Source organism: Electrona antarctica, assembly GCF_951216825.1.
Source record: "Electrona antarctica genome assembly, chromosome: 14".
Classification (NCBI taxonomy): domain Eukaryota; kingdom Metazoa; phylum Chordata; class Actinopteri; order Myctophiformes; family Myctophidae; genus Electrona; species Electrona antarctica.
In genome coordinates this window covers 37,364,142-37,376,954 of record NC_136795.1, presented here as the reverse complement: position 1 = coordinate 37,376,954, position 12,813 = coordinate 37,364,142, and the positions used below count along the sequence as shown (strand labels likewise).

The 12,813-nt window shown below is 45.0% G+C and overlaps 1 protein-coding gene across 1 annotated transcript in view; it reads left to right on the top strand.

Moving 5' to 3' along the window:
• The first annotated feature begins 106 nt into the window (after nt 1–106).
• The window catches only part of radil2a (Ras association and DIL domains 2a), a 30,232-nt gene continuing 17,525 nt past the window's right edge, over nt 107–12,813 (top strand). Inside the window, exons 1-8 of the mRNA XM_079520632.1 lie at nt 107–826; nt 1,048–1,389; nt 1,533–1,768; nt 3,818–4,146; nt 7,083–7,778; nt 8,050–8,087; nt 9,084–9,262; nt 9,526–9,638. Of these exons, the coding sequence (XP_079376758.1) occupies nt 699–826; nt 1,048–1,389; nt 1,533–1,768; nt 3,818–4,146; nt 7,083–7,778; nt 8,050–8,087; nt 9,084–9,262; nt 9,526–9,638 (2,061 nt within the window). The 5' untranslated portion in view covers nt 107–698. The remainder of the gene's footprint in view (nt 827–1,047; nt 1,390–1,532; nt 1,769–3,817; nt 4,147–7,082; nt 7,779–8,049; nt 8,088–9,083; nt 9,263–9,525; nt 9,639–12,813) is intronic.

Here is a 12,813-nt window from a genome sequence, read left to right as displayed (position 1 = left end):
GGCCCCTCCCACCACCGGACCACCATGCGCTCAGCACTCAGTGACGTCGGCGCAGTAGTAGCAGAGTAGCAGCAGCTTTTCGAACAGGTTGCGATCTATGGTTGCAACAAGGCATTCTCGGTCGTGGTGTGTGTGGTGGGAGGCGGACAACTGATCAAGCGCTCACAGTTAACGGGTCAAGTGTTTATTATGGAAAGGGCTGTTCGGCATGGAGTTTTAGCAGTGCACACAGAAACGGGAGGAAAAGTACACTTTCAGATGGATATTTACGACCAGTTCTTGCTGCGTGCTGCTGTGGATTTCATTCGGAAGAAAATATATTTGAAAGTTTAAAACGCGTCCCGTCGCCGCAACTTTTGGCTGTGCCTGTATGCATCCCTATTAAAGCGGGATACAATGTAGCCAATTTCACTAACTTTGCAACACATGTCCAAATGGTAGATGAAATGACAGTAAAATGCTCGGACCATTGTGATTGGAAATGGACAGCTGAATCCGGATAGACCTACTTCTGGAATACCGGGTGAACTAAAGGGTTTTAACTTCGACAACCGAGTTTCCCCTTTAAACTGGAATATCATGGAATGATGGAATATTGTAATAAGTAATTTATTTTTGTGGGGAAAACACTGCTTTTGGTGTACATTATAACTACACCCCCCTTAACCGGGTGGAGTAAACGAACGAACAAACAAAACATGATTTCAGAGGAGAGAAGCAGTCATGTATCTAAACAAACCCTGAACTTTCCTGTGGGCTTGTTGATCCGCTCTCCGAAGAAACGTCTGGCTAAGCTCGGGAGGAAACCAAGCAATGGGTCTTTACAGTAAGTTGCCAATATGACAATAACTCTGAATTCAATGTCTGTAATTAAATGATGCAAATTGATCTCTCCTCTCCCATGCTTTGTTTATATGACTTTTACGCACCTGTTAAAATGTTCTATAGCTGTATGCTTTTTGATTGCCCAACAACAGCACCACCAATGCCCCAATCATTTATGGTCTATTCTCTCTTCTGCCCAATGTCCCTTGCCCTCTCTTTGAGGTCCAACAACTCAGACACCACCACACGGTCAGCAGAGAGTGTGGGTGTTCGGCAGCCAGCCAAGAACAAAATCCGCCGACACAACAACAGGCTGTCCACCGTTTTCAACCGCAGCCCAAACCTTCGGGACAATGGCCATCAGCGGCATGCCTCGGGCGGCAGCCAGAGCCTGGCAGGAGACCTCCGGGCTAGAGATGACCCAGCTGAGCTGTCCAGTCAGATGTCTGCCCCGGGCATCCTCAAGATCTTCGGCAGCGACATCTGCCAGGGGACCAACTACAAGAGCGTGCTGGCCACGCCTCGGTCCAATGCTAAGGAACTGGTCAAGGAGGCCCTAGAGCGGTGAGGATGCTGGCCCGGGGCCTTGTTGGATTGACCCACAAGGGTGTAATTCAAATGTAATATTTTGCACAGCTATGATCCTTCTGTACTAATAGATCATAACACCGCTCCCTCCTAAGTGAAACTCTACTGTTGCTGTGCAGGTACTGCCTGGAGAAGGAAGATGCCACTGACTATGTGCTCTGTGACGTGATTGGCCAGACGGCAGCCGATTTCCAGTGGAAGAGAGAGTGTTTCCGGGTCGTGGGGGACAACGAGAAGCCCCTTGTGCTGCAGTCACTTTGGAAACCTAAAGAAGGCTTCTCCAGGCGCTTTGAAATCCAGAAGAGGGCGAGCATAGAAGAGCAAAGCGCAAAGGACACAGACACAGTCACAGCAGGTATGCAGGTGTACACTATACTCTCCCTTACAGGTCAGTTTTTAGTTTACAGTCCCAGAGACACTCAGATAGGATTAAACAGTGTGGTGCGTTAGCCCAGCCTGAAAATCTGCCAATTCACCTATGGATAATTTGGTAGTGTATTTTTGAGTGGTGCAAACCACTCCAACAACTGGCTTTGTACCCGTGTATCCGTGTTTGTTCGTACCAAAAAAACGAGCATGGTTGCTATGGTTAGCAACCAAAAAAACGAGCATGGTTGCTATGGTTAGTATGTGACGTCACTGACATCACAGTAGTTGCACCACTCAGTTCACACGGGTGTGATTTTTCTTATATGGGCTACAATAGCCTGAGAGTCTGTTTTATATTATGCACACACTTATAGTGGTCATTAAGTGATCAAAGTAAAACAGGCAGAACTCAGTGACTAACATCTTTATAGCTGGACAATCAATGACTCGCTCATGGTGTCATTGAGGGACATTTAATTCCTCATCTCTTATGGCAGGTTAAACAACCTTCATTGTCCCATCTTATCACCACTCAGAGAGTAGGGGAGATGAGATGGCATGTGAGAGGTCGACAGGAAACAAAAGCAGCAGGGGAGGGATAGAGGAGGTCATGGCGGCCTCTCTCTTATCTTTGTTTTATTGCGGCAGGGTCCCATCAGGGCCCTCTGAAGCCTGCAGTCACTGGTCAGCTTTGACCGGCTGAGGCCTGGACCTGCCAGAGTGTGTCCAACTCTCTGCTTTGTTATTCTTTTCCATCAGAGCTTACTTCCTGCATACTGGGGGGGACTGTGTGGTTCAATGTTGACTTTGGCACTTTGTTTGTTGTGGCTCTCATGCCTCTTTTCGGCCTTATCCTACCCCTCGCGCTACTCTGGCTACTGTCGGAGCTGCCCCGTGCTTCCACGGCTTTAGGCATAGCCCCCCGCCCCCCAACTGTCGCTGCGTAGCTGAACAATGTGGGGAAAACGCCCACTTCCACAGCTGATAAGGGCTTTGGAGAGCTGGGTGTGAAGCAAGGTTCTCTGAACATTCCATGGTGCTTAATGGCGACAAATGAGCTGGATAGTGTTTATGTTACGTCAGGCCGTTCAAGCGCCTGTTGATATCAGATAGAGGTGACCGCCCGCTCACTTTCCCTCCATGTTTCCTCTCCTTCCGTTGCCTGTTTGATTTGAACAGGTGCCAGTGCATGCAGTGAACCATCATTGTTACAGAGCAGAGTAGTTTTAGGGGAACTGTTCATTTTTTATTTTTTTGAGTGGTGTAAACCACTCCTACAACTGGCTTTTGTGTGCATAAAAAAATGACCGTGGTTGCTATGTTCAAAATAATTTCTGACGTAATTAAATCACACCCGGGTGAACTGGATGACCGTAGCAACCGTGGTCATTTTCTCTGCGCAAAAAAAGCCAGTTGTGAAATCACATCCAGGTGTGATACATACATTTATCAAAAATGATAGCTTTTTTTACTTAACATATTTTGTGTGATTTCATTACGTCAGACATTACGTCAGACCACAGCTGATCATGCTATATAAAACCTTACACCACTCAGTTCACACGGGTGTGATTTTTATTTGAATGTTTGGCATTTTGGGGGAAAAGGTTTTGTTATTAAACAGAACCGCTAAGAGCTGTGGCTCCCGCAGGCCAAGTGGTCCAGGCGCATGCCACATATAGGCTTTGGCCTGACAGTGCGTCACGTGTTCGAGTCCCGTTCATGATGACCTTTGCTGCATGTCTCTCCCTCTTTCCTGTCAGTCTTCACTTGATACTATCAATAAAGGCAGAAATCTTTAAAAAAAAGAACTGCTAAGAGCTTTCAGTAGGAAACAAATGAAACAATGCATTGTTTTTAGCTTCATTAATGACAAATGTATTCAGCACTGTACAGTAGTGTATGTAGGGTTTCCAACTATTGAACACAATCATGACTTTTCATTAAAGCCTTATTCATGCTTTACCAATATACTTTGTTGCTGAAGCACACATCAGAATTTGTGCATCTCATGACCGTGCACCTTTCTATGCAGGCATCAATGCCCAGGCACGCAAGCTCCAGAAGAGCCGCTCGAGGGTGACCTCGTTGTTTGTGGAAAGCAGCGGGGAGGACATGGAGGGACAGTGCATCTGGAGGAGCCTGAGTGAGATGGACCTGCCCACCATGGGGAAGGAGGCCAGCCGAGTCCGACAGGGCCCGCTCAGGGAAGACCCCGAGGCAGAGGCCGACAAGGAGATCCTGCGTCTGGGCATGGAGAAGGAGGAGACGGAGAGCAGCGACGACAACACCACCCAGTACTCCATCCATCCGCCTTTCGACTTCCCGTATTTCCTTTTGCTCCAAGGTTACAGCCACAGACAGGTGAGCTACAGGAAAGAAGGAAGTTCAAGGAACACGTAACAGTGACTGTCAGTCACTGAAATGTATTGAATTGCAGGCAATTGTTTGGTTGGCTTGGAGTTATACATTTTACGGTCCGATGCAGAATCTGTAAATCTGTTTGTTTAACAGGATTTACAAAGAGGTCAGGTCAGTCTTTGTTGTTTTTGCACCCCTGAATAGAAGCTCTAATTCAGGGCCTTATTGTGCACATGATCACTTAGCCATTTTCTAATGCTGGTGTGATGTAGTGGATTTATTAACTTTTTCAAACTGCTTTGTTCAAATAGACCATGCAATTCTTACAAAGAAATCCTCCCGTATTCTTCTGTATCTTTTTTTTTTTTGTCACTGATGTTGTAGCCTACTGCCTCACCTTCCTGTGTGGAACCCCCACTGGGAGGTCCGCATATGATATGTTGGGTTTCACATTAAAACCAGTGAAACCACAATCACTAAGTCTTTACTGGATAGTGTTCACAGAAATGATGACCTTGATAGCCCAATCTGATCGTGGCATTTAAAAAGAGCTGGTCAAATTGGTTGAGCTCCCACATCCATTGAGGATCTTGACTGTCTCATCTTGGCTTCACAGACAGACAAGTACACTTTGCCCCAGCGGAGAGCATCTTACTGAACCTCTTAGGCTAAGAGCCTCAGAAGTGGAAATCCCGGTGTCAGAGAGCAGGACTATAACAGGCCAAAGGAGAAGGAAGGAGAGAGGCTTCCCCTGGGGATTACTGTCAGTGGGCTTAGCGCCAGACAGGGCAGCTCAGTAGAGTGCAGCCATAGTGGCGTGAAAAGACAGGTGATCTTCCTGTCCTCCAAAATGCTGAGGGGCCACCCTGTGGCATTTATGGGGTCAGAGAACCACGCAGAATGGAGCTCGCCTCCCGTCCGGGGCTTGAGTTCCCACGCAGCAATGAGCTGTCTGTCAGCATGTCCCCATGCAAAGGATAAGGAACAATCTGTTCACTATTCAAGTCAGAGGGTGAACTGACAACAGCAGGGCTTGTAGTGAAAGGGGAGATAGCCCTGATTAAAGACGCACAGTAGAGCAGGAGGCGGATCTGCGGAGGAGGATGAACTATACTAGAACTATTCTTAGAGCATAAACAAACTGTGGAGGCTAACGTACACATGGTGCAGAAGTATACTGTAATCTAGGTACATTTCAGGGTGTTCAGTCTTGGAAAAGGAATGCCTCATTCTGTAAACAGCTAGCAGCCCTTCAAAAATAACATCCTGAACACTTGTGTCAGAAATATTATGGCACTCTCCGGGTCACTTGTTTACGGAGCTGTTTTTTCCACACAAAACTAAAAATTCAGACAGTGGGCTGAGTCCACAGTCTGAATCGGAGTCCATTCCCAGGAACAGGAAACTGCTCGCTCTCTCCCTCTCTCTCTGTTGTTTGTCCCCACATGGTTTTGTAGATTGCTGAGTATGCAGGATGCTGGGTGTTGCCACAGCATTCTGAGTACTGTGGTCAGTTTAATCTTGGCCCCTTCACACTTCCATCAATTCCATTAGTCGACCCAGAGCCAAAGAGAAACCAAACAGCCATATGAAACAAGAGCAGTTTAATGTTTATTTTTGTTTGTTTTGCTCAGACTTAATAAGTTAATCTGGGACATCTTTATAGTGGAGATTTCCGTGATGAAAAGCTGACCAAAATTTGTTTTGTTACTATTGTCTTTGTTTATGGTTCAAGTATAATTCAGTGAAACAATGTGAGCATGATTCAACCTTTAACAATCTCACAGTCTCGCTGGGCACAGGGTGTTAATAATTTATAAAGATAATAGTTTACAACTTCCTTAGCAGTGGGACCAATTCTTATATACAGTATATTTATTTGACATGGTTTAAATTCCACTACATAAAGGTTGTGTTGTTTCACTGCATTTAGCTCATTAGCAGGGCCGGATTAACACCTCTGAGGGCCCCTGGGCACTGAAGCTCGAAGGGCCCCCCCTTCACGCGCGCGCAAATTTTTTGCGGTTTTGGAGCCGTTTTGGGGCAGTTTTATGCCGTTATATTAGCCTATTTCCGGTCGCCTACCCCCCCCAGACACCATTTATTTCAGGGAAATTTTATGTGGAGCTAAAAAAAAAGGAAAAAAACAAAACAAAAAAAAGGGGCCCCTGGTGGCCAAGGGCCCCTGGGCACGTGCCCAAAGTGCCCTATGGTAGATCCGGCCCTGCTCATTAGACAGATTCAGTCAGTGCAGTTGCACTGTTGGACATTGTGATTACCTGGAATGGAACCACTCACCTGATGCTATATGACCAGTTGACCACTCTGTAATATATACATTTTGTTTTGATTGTATTGTTCCACTTTTTTTGCTTTGGCAATGTAAACATGTTTTAAAGCACATTGAATTGAATTTTAATGCAGGATTTAAAATGTCCAAGCTGTGCATTCATTCCTTTACATACCTTCTCACAGGCCTACCAGCTTGCTTGGATGACTTGCCTGCATGCAATGATACAGTAACAGTATCATTCCTGACCAATAGCCTTAGGGTGCTGTTTATAAGGTCATGGACTTGACCTAGTCTCACCTCGCCTTTCCACACCTAATTCATGATTAAAGACACACAGGGCTGTGCTGTTTCTTGAGGATGGACCCGACTGTTGTTCTCACCCAAAAATACAATTTAACAGCAGACACGCTTGAATGATTTCCAAATAAGTGGATTAAGTAACTGCAACACCCTAATCCGATCTCAACCATTCATTGAAATTGGTCTCCTGGAACAAATACAGGAAGGGACGAACCAAAACGGAATGTTTAAGAATGCTGAATCACTTCCTGTTCTGCATAGTATTACAAAATTAACACTTCCATTCTCTTTCACTTTGTTTCACTCCTCTCTGTCTCCTGGCTGTGGTCCCCTTTCCTCGCGACAGGACTTTGTCATTTACCTGATGAGCGGCACCACCACCATCTTCGGCTGCTGCAGCGAGCACTGCAACGGAGAGGACGAGGAGAGGTTAAAGGTGGACATCCTCCTCTTCGCCCCGGACGTGTTGCCTCAACACTGCTGCGTCAGACGCCTGGACTCCAACAGCTCCACCCCGGCCGCCGACGGCAGACAGACGCTGACGATGCTGAAGCCGCTCCACGGCGCCCCCGTCACCAGGAATGGCTTCCTCCTGAAAGACGAGGTGGAGCTAAGTCCAGGGGACCTGGTCGGCTTGGGGAAACACTACCTGTTCATGTTCAAGGATCCCACCTGCACGCCAGGAACCCCCCAGACCCCCCCGTGGATGTCCAAGCTCTGCCCAACTGACCACGAAAAGGCATCGTCCTCTTGTACGTCCTGCGGCTCCTCCCTCCCGTTGAGGAGAGTCCACAGGAAGCCTGCACCTCCCCGGTGGAAAGACCTGGACGGCTCTGAAGCCTCTGTGTGCTACGAGCTGGAGCAGGAAGATGGGGTGCTGCAGCGGATCCTCGTCACGTCGGACCCAAATGGAAACGAACCCAGGCTGACGCCTGCCTTTTTGCTGGCACTGTGCATTCAGCACTCAGCCGCCACATTTGAACTGACACACTTCAGGAAGCTGCTGCTCCGAATAGCCAGCCAGATCCAGCTGGTCATGTGGGTGAGTGATGAACAGTGCCCCCCTTTTTGTTTCCTTGCCCAGTCTTATGCAGTTCCCCCCTTTTGTTCCTGGAACACCTCAAACAAGCCAAATGTTAATCCATATGTATTCAAAGGTAAAATCCCCAGAGTTGGGTAAAGAAAGCCAGTAATCAAAGGTGCCATCAAGGTCGAATATCATTTACATAGATAGGCTAGTGTAGGCCAGTGTTTGCTACATCGGTTTGAAATGGATATTTTCTTTCTTCTTTTTCTGTGGCCTTCCTTCTTAGGAGAAGACAAAGGAGCTTGCAGCAATCCAACCAGAAACGTGAGTAGGCATTCCGACCACAAACGTTTTTCAGTGTTTGCCCCAGAAATGGATGACAATGACCTGTTTACAAAGAAAGGAAAAGTAGCACCACTTGTTGACATTGAGACATTTGGCACCCATACCCTTGGTGTCTGCATGTAAGGGAACTTCAAAATCTGATTTGACTGTCACATATAACCAAACGACCTGAGATGGGGAGCGGGAACAAGGAGATTGGAGAACAGAGAACACATTTAATGAGAATGAGTCATGATCATGTCAGCTGCTGGAGGAAAACAGCTTTAACAAGAGGAATTCCTAACTAGCCAAATATGTGTTATTCATGTTTTAATGAACTGTGGAGAAGTAAAAAAATATGTGGATTATAACTCAAGGGTACATCACAGACATCATGTGACATTGACACAAAGACAATACTAGGAGTGACTGTCGAATGAATCATGAATTCCATGAAGAATCCTCATTCAAAATACCTGAAAAAAATCACACTTCTGCCTTTTCTACGTCACAGGGGTACGTATAGACTTGGCTGCTACATAACGAGGTTTATCCATCCTGGCTTGTATGAAATAAAAAATCACACCCGTGTGAACTGAGTGGTGTAAGGTCTTATATAGACTGATCAGCTGTGGTCTGACGTAATGTCTGACGTAATGAAATCACACCCGTGTGAACTGGGTGACCATAGCAACCATGCTCATTTTTGAGCGAACAGACAGACAGACAGACACGTAAACTAACAAAGCCAGTCGTAGGAGTGGTTTACACAACTAAAAAATAATTAAAATATGTATTTATATCTGCCACATGACGTCAGTTATTGCCATAAACAACCATTAAAGTCCATAGACTTTAATTCAAAAAAGACAACAATTTACATCATAAGTGCTCTAAACAAACTTTAAAGTCCATAGACTTGGCTGGCAAACGATTTACGTCATAAGTGCTCTAAACAAACTCTTACAGTAAGGACATGTTTTGTCTTCACCTCAGGAGTTCGGCAGACGGGCAGCCTCAGGAGAGTGAACAGATGCAGCTGCTGAGCATGGAAGAGCTGATCCCAGGTCTGCAGCCTCTGTTGCTGTGGATGGCCAACTCCATCGAGCTGCTGCACTTTGTGCAGCATGAGGTCCCTCAGATGCTGCCCTGGAGGCAAGACCAGGAGGATGAAGGTAGGACGCACAGGAACCTGGCTGGCTGCCGCCATTTTGAACAAAGTGCAAAGGGGATTCTTCTATGCCTTTGAACGAAGTGCAAAGGAGATTCTTATGTGTCTTTGAACATATACCTGTAAAGAGTTCTATCCTTGTGTAATACATGGCATCAGGTGACTTTTCAACGGCGCTTAAACATATTTTTGGGTGTCACTTCATGACTGCTGTACGTCTGTAGTTGTATTATGAGACATAGCTGAATGTCTTTTTCTTGTCGCTAGGCCTACAGGACTCTGAGATGATGACGACGCGGACAGCCTGCGAGGAAGCCATGACGGTTCTGGAGGAAGTCATCATGTTCACCTTCCAGCAGTCTGTCTACTACTTGACCAAGGTTAGCGGAAATTAATTGTGCAGTACAACTGTTAAAGTGTATGTTCAGTTTATTTTATTTATAGTACAAAACTGTGAGTGACTGTGAGTTTTCCGGCATCCTGAGAGCATAGTGGTCTTGGAGGGATGTATATATTTACTAAACTGTACAGTACGCACACACACACACACACACACACACACACACACACACACACACACACACACACACACACACACACACACACAATATAGAAACTTTTTCACAATTGTAATTTCACAATTTCCTCACTATTCCTGTTTGGACTCCATGTGAAACAGGACATGGAGTGTTGTAAAGTAAACACAGTGATAATTTCAGGATAAAAACCACAATAAGCCAATGGAAACTGACTTTCTCTGGCACTCTTGGTCAGGAAAGACATGTCAGATAGTGTGCAGGGCAGGCTGTCCTTTCCATTTAGAATATAAACAAAGCCAATCTCGTCTCCCAAGGTTAGAAGTTTGCATAACAAACCTACAACCTGTACTTTCGTGGGAACTCTTTTTTAGAATACCAATACCGCAAGGAATCTTTCACAACTACCCTTGAATTGCATTGTAACACGGTTGTAGCGTTGTCGAACACAAGACCAGTCCAGACGATCCTGTTTAACAATAAGCCACAGGAAGGCACTCCTTGCTTGTATTTATGGGAGTCTATGTTAAGCGCTCATTAAATAAAGGCTATATCACTTAAAACAGAGCTCCATCACTGTCGTACCTCAGACCACACCTCAGACAAGCCACGACCGGGGCACTGGAGACACCCGGCCGTAACCATGCCAACCCTGACTAGTGACTGTTGAAGGAAGGGAGGGAAGGATGTAGGAACAGTCTGTGCTGTTATTTTGGATGACCAGAGAGAGAGACAGATTTATGTCTCATAACAGAACAGATGCCAGTGACTAAAAGAGCCTGTATGTACATATTCCTTTCCAACTAGGAAATGATAGTTCAGTTTTCACAGGCCATGAAATAGAAGGGTAAACACTGGTGTTATCAATGATACTAATTCATGGTGCAATCATTCAGGTAAAACAGAGTCAGGGTGCTGCTATTGTAAATGTTGGCTCACTGGAAAGACTTTGCTACACTAAATGGAACATAATAGTATTTTTGGTAACGTATAGCATTATCCTATTATTTCATATATATCAATATTGCTGCTGTGAAAAAGCTATATTGTTTACCTCTCACTTTCAAGGTTACTCAACTCCCAACTAGCTAAGCACGGTTGGACAAATTTGCCAATATCATTCTGAACCCTCGCCAACTCCACTAACCATATTCACCCAGACAAGGTTGGTCTTGTAAAGTAAGAGCAAAATGGCCACCGTGTGAATATGGTCCATTCTCTGCAGTAACATCTTCTCCACAAAACATTTCAACTTGTTTTTTGCCCTCAACTGTTCCAGTGTAGGCAATGGGCTTTGTGCTACTGTATGCACAGTATACCTATTATGTAGGTATACTGTCATTTGGTTCTTCTGAGGCTGAAGAGAATAGTGAGGGAAGGATTTACCAGAAAAGAATGGCAACCTAGCCCCACAGTCTGTTTCCTGCCGAGGACAATACATTGTCATAATTTCTGTCTGTATGTCTTGAGAAATACAACTGAATTAGTACATCGTGAAATGATGTAACTCCGAGAGTGTACAAATAATAACCAAATGGACCCTCACACGTCATGTAGTAACGTAACTTAGTTAGATGTACCTAGTGTGTATATTATATTATATTATATATATAATTTCATAAACACCTATTATATTATGGCGCCTGTATTCTTATTATCAAGCCGTAATTTGTTTTTCTCAAGGCTGGCGTGCTTAAGTTCAATAACAAATGTTTACTCTGCATTCTCTCACACGTTACTCCTATCTTTAAAATACCTCTATTCTGTTCACACCCAGACTTCATCAGTAACTGGCCAGCACCTGTAGCTCTGCTGAGCCTGCTAGTAATCTATTAAGTGACCTGTGATGTTAGGAATGTGATTCTAGCACCCAGGTTTTTAATGGTCTTCCGCTCTGTGTGTGTGTGTGTGTGTGTGTGTGTGTGTGTGTGTGTGTGTGTGTGTGTGTGTGTGTGTGTGTGTGTGTGTGTGTGTGTGTGTGTGTGTGTGTGTGTGTGTGTGTGTGTGTGTGTGTGTGTAATGCGTTTGTTGAGTGTATGTTTGTATGCGTGCATAAGTTTGCTGACTGTGTGTGTGTATGTTTAATGGCTAATGTAATGGATGTGAAACAATGGCACTGTATCAAGACTGGTGATAAGAGCAGGATGTCAGTGAGAACTAATAACAGTAAGGTCGTGTTCAGGGAAAGTGCTGAGGTCTTGAAGAATTAAGACGTCTTGAGCCTCTATGTTCCGTTATGGTTGAGACATTCGTACTCTGTGTGTTAAGCAAGTGTCTATTAAGCAGGATTAAAACAGGATCATGTACTGGGATTATAGATTCAAATCTCTAATCTCTAAGCAATGTTTTGGGCCCTCGTTTGGAGAATAATGCTTTACAGCTAACAATCTAAAAACTACATTACAGGTGGCTGACTGTAGGTCTGAGCGATGTGACTTCAAATAAGTATCATGACTATAGAGGGTATGCGCATGCATAAAGTGAATGGCAAATCGAGTGGCAAAGTGAGTTTAACTTAATTCAACGTCGTTTAATGCAATCAGATAGGACTTTTCTGTTTGGATGTATGGGCTGTCAAAGCCAGAAAGTATTTTTTGCCACTCAGTAGGCGTTCCCGCAAAACCTCGGGTATGATGATGATGATGTCACGCGCACACCCTCTATTTCAAACTTGTTCCTCGATTACGATTAATGAACGATTATTTAAAATAAAATAGTGAAAATAACAGAACAACAACACATTGCACTACAACGCATCGCATTGTGACGCAATTCACCCTTTGTCAGCCTTCTGATTGGTCCCTGACTGACTAAACCGGAAAAAACAAAAAACAAACATGATATGGCCAGTCACCATGCTGCACCTGTGATGTTCCTTTTTTCTAAGTTTAAAATAAGAATTGAATGCACAGAATATCAATACGAAGCAACTGAAAATGGTAGTGGATGGAGAGAGAGGATTTTTGTCCAACCATGACACGGCAACCAATGGGTGCGAAGAGGGGCAGAACCACGGGCG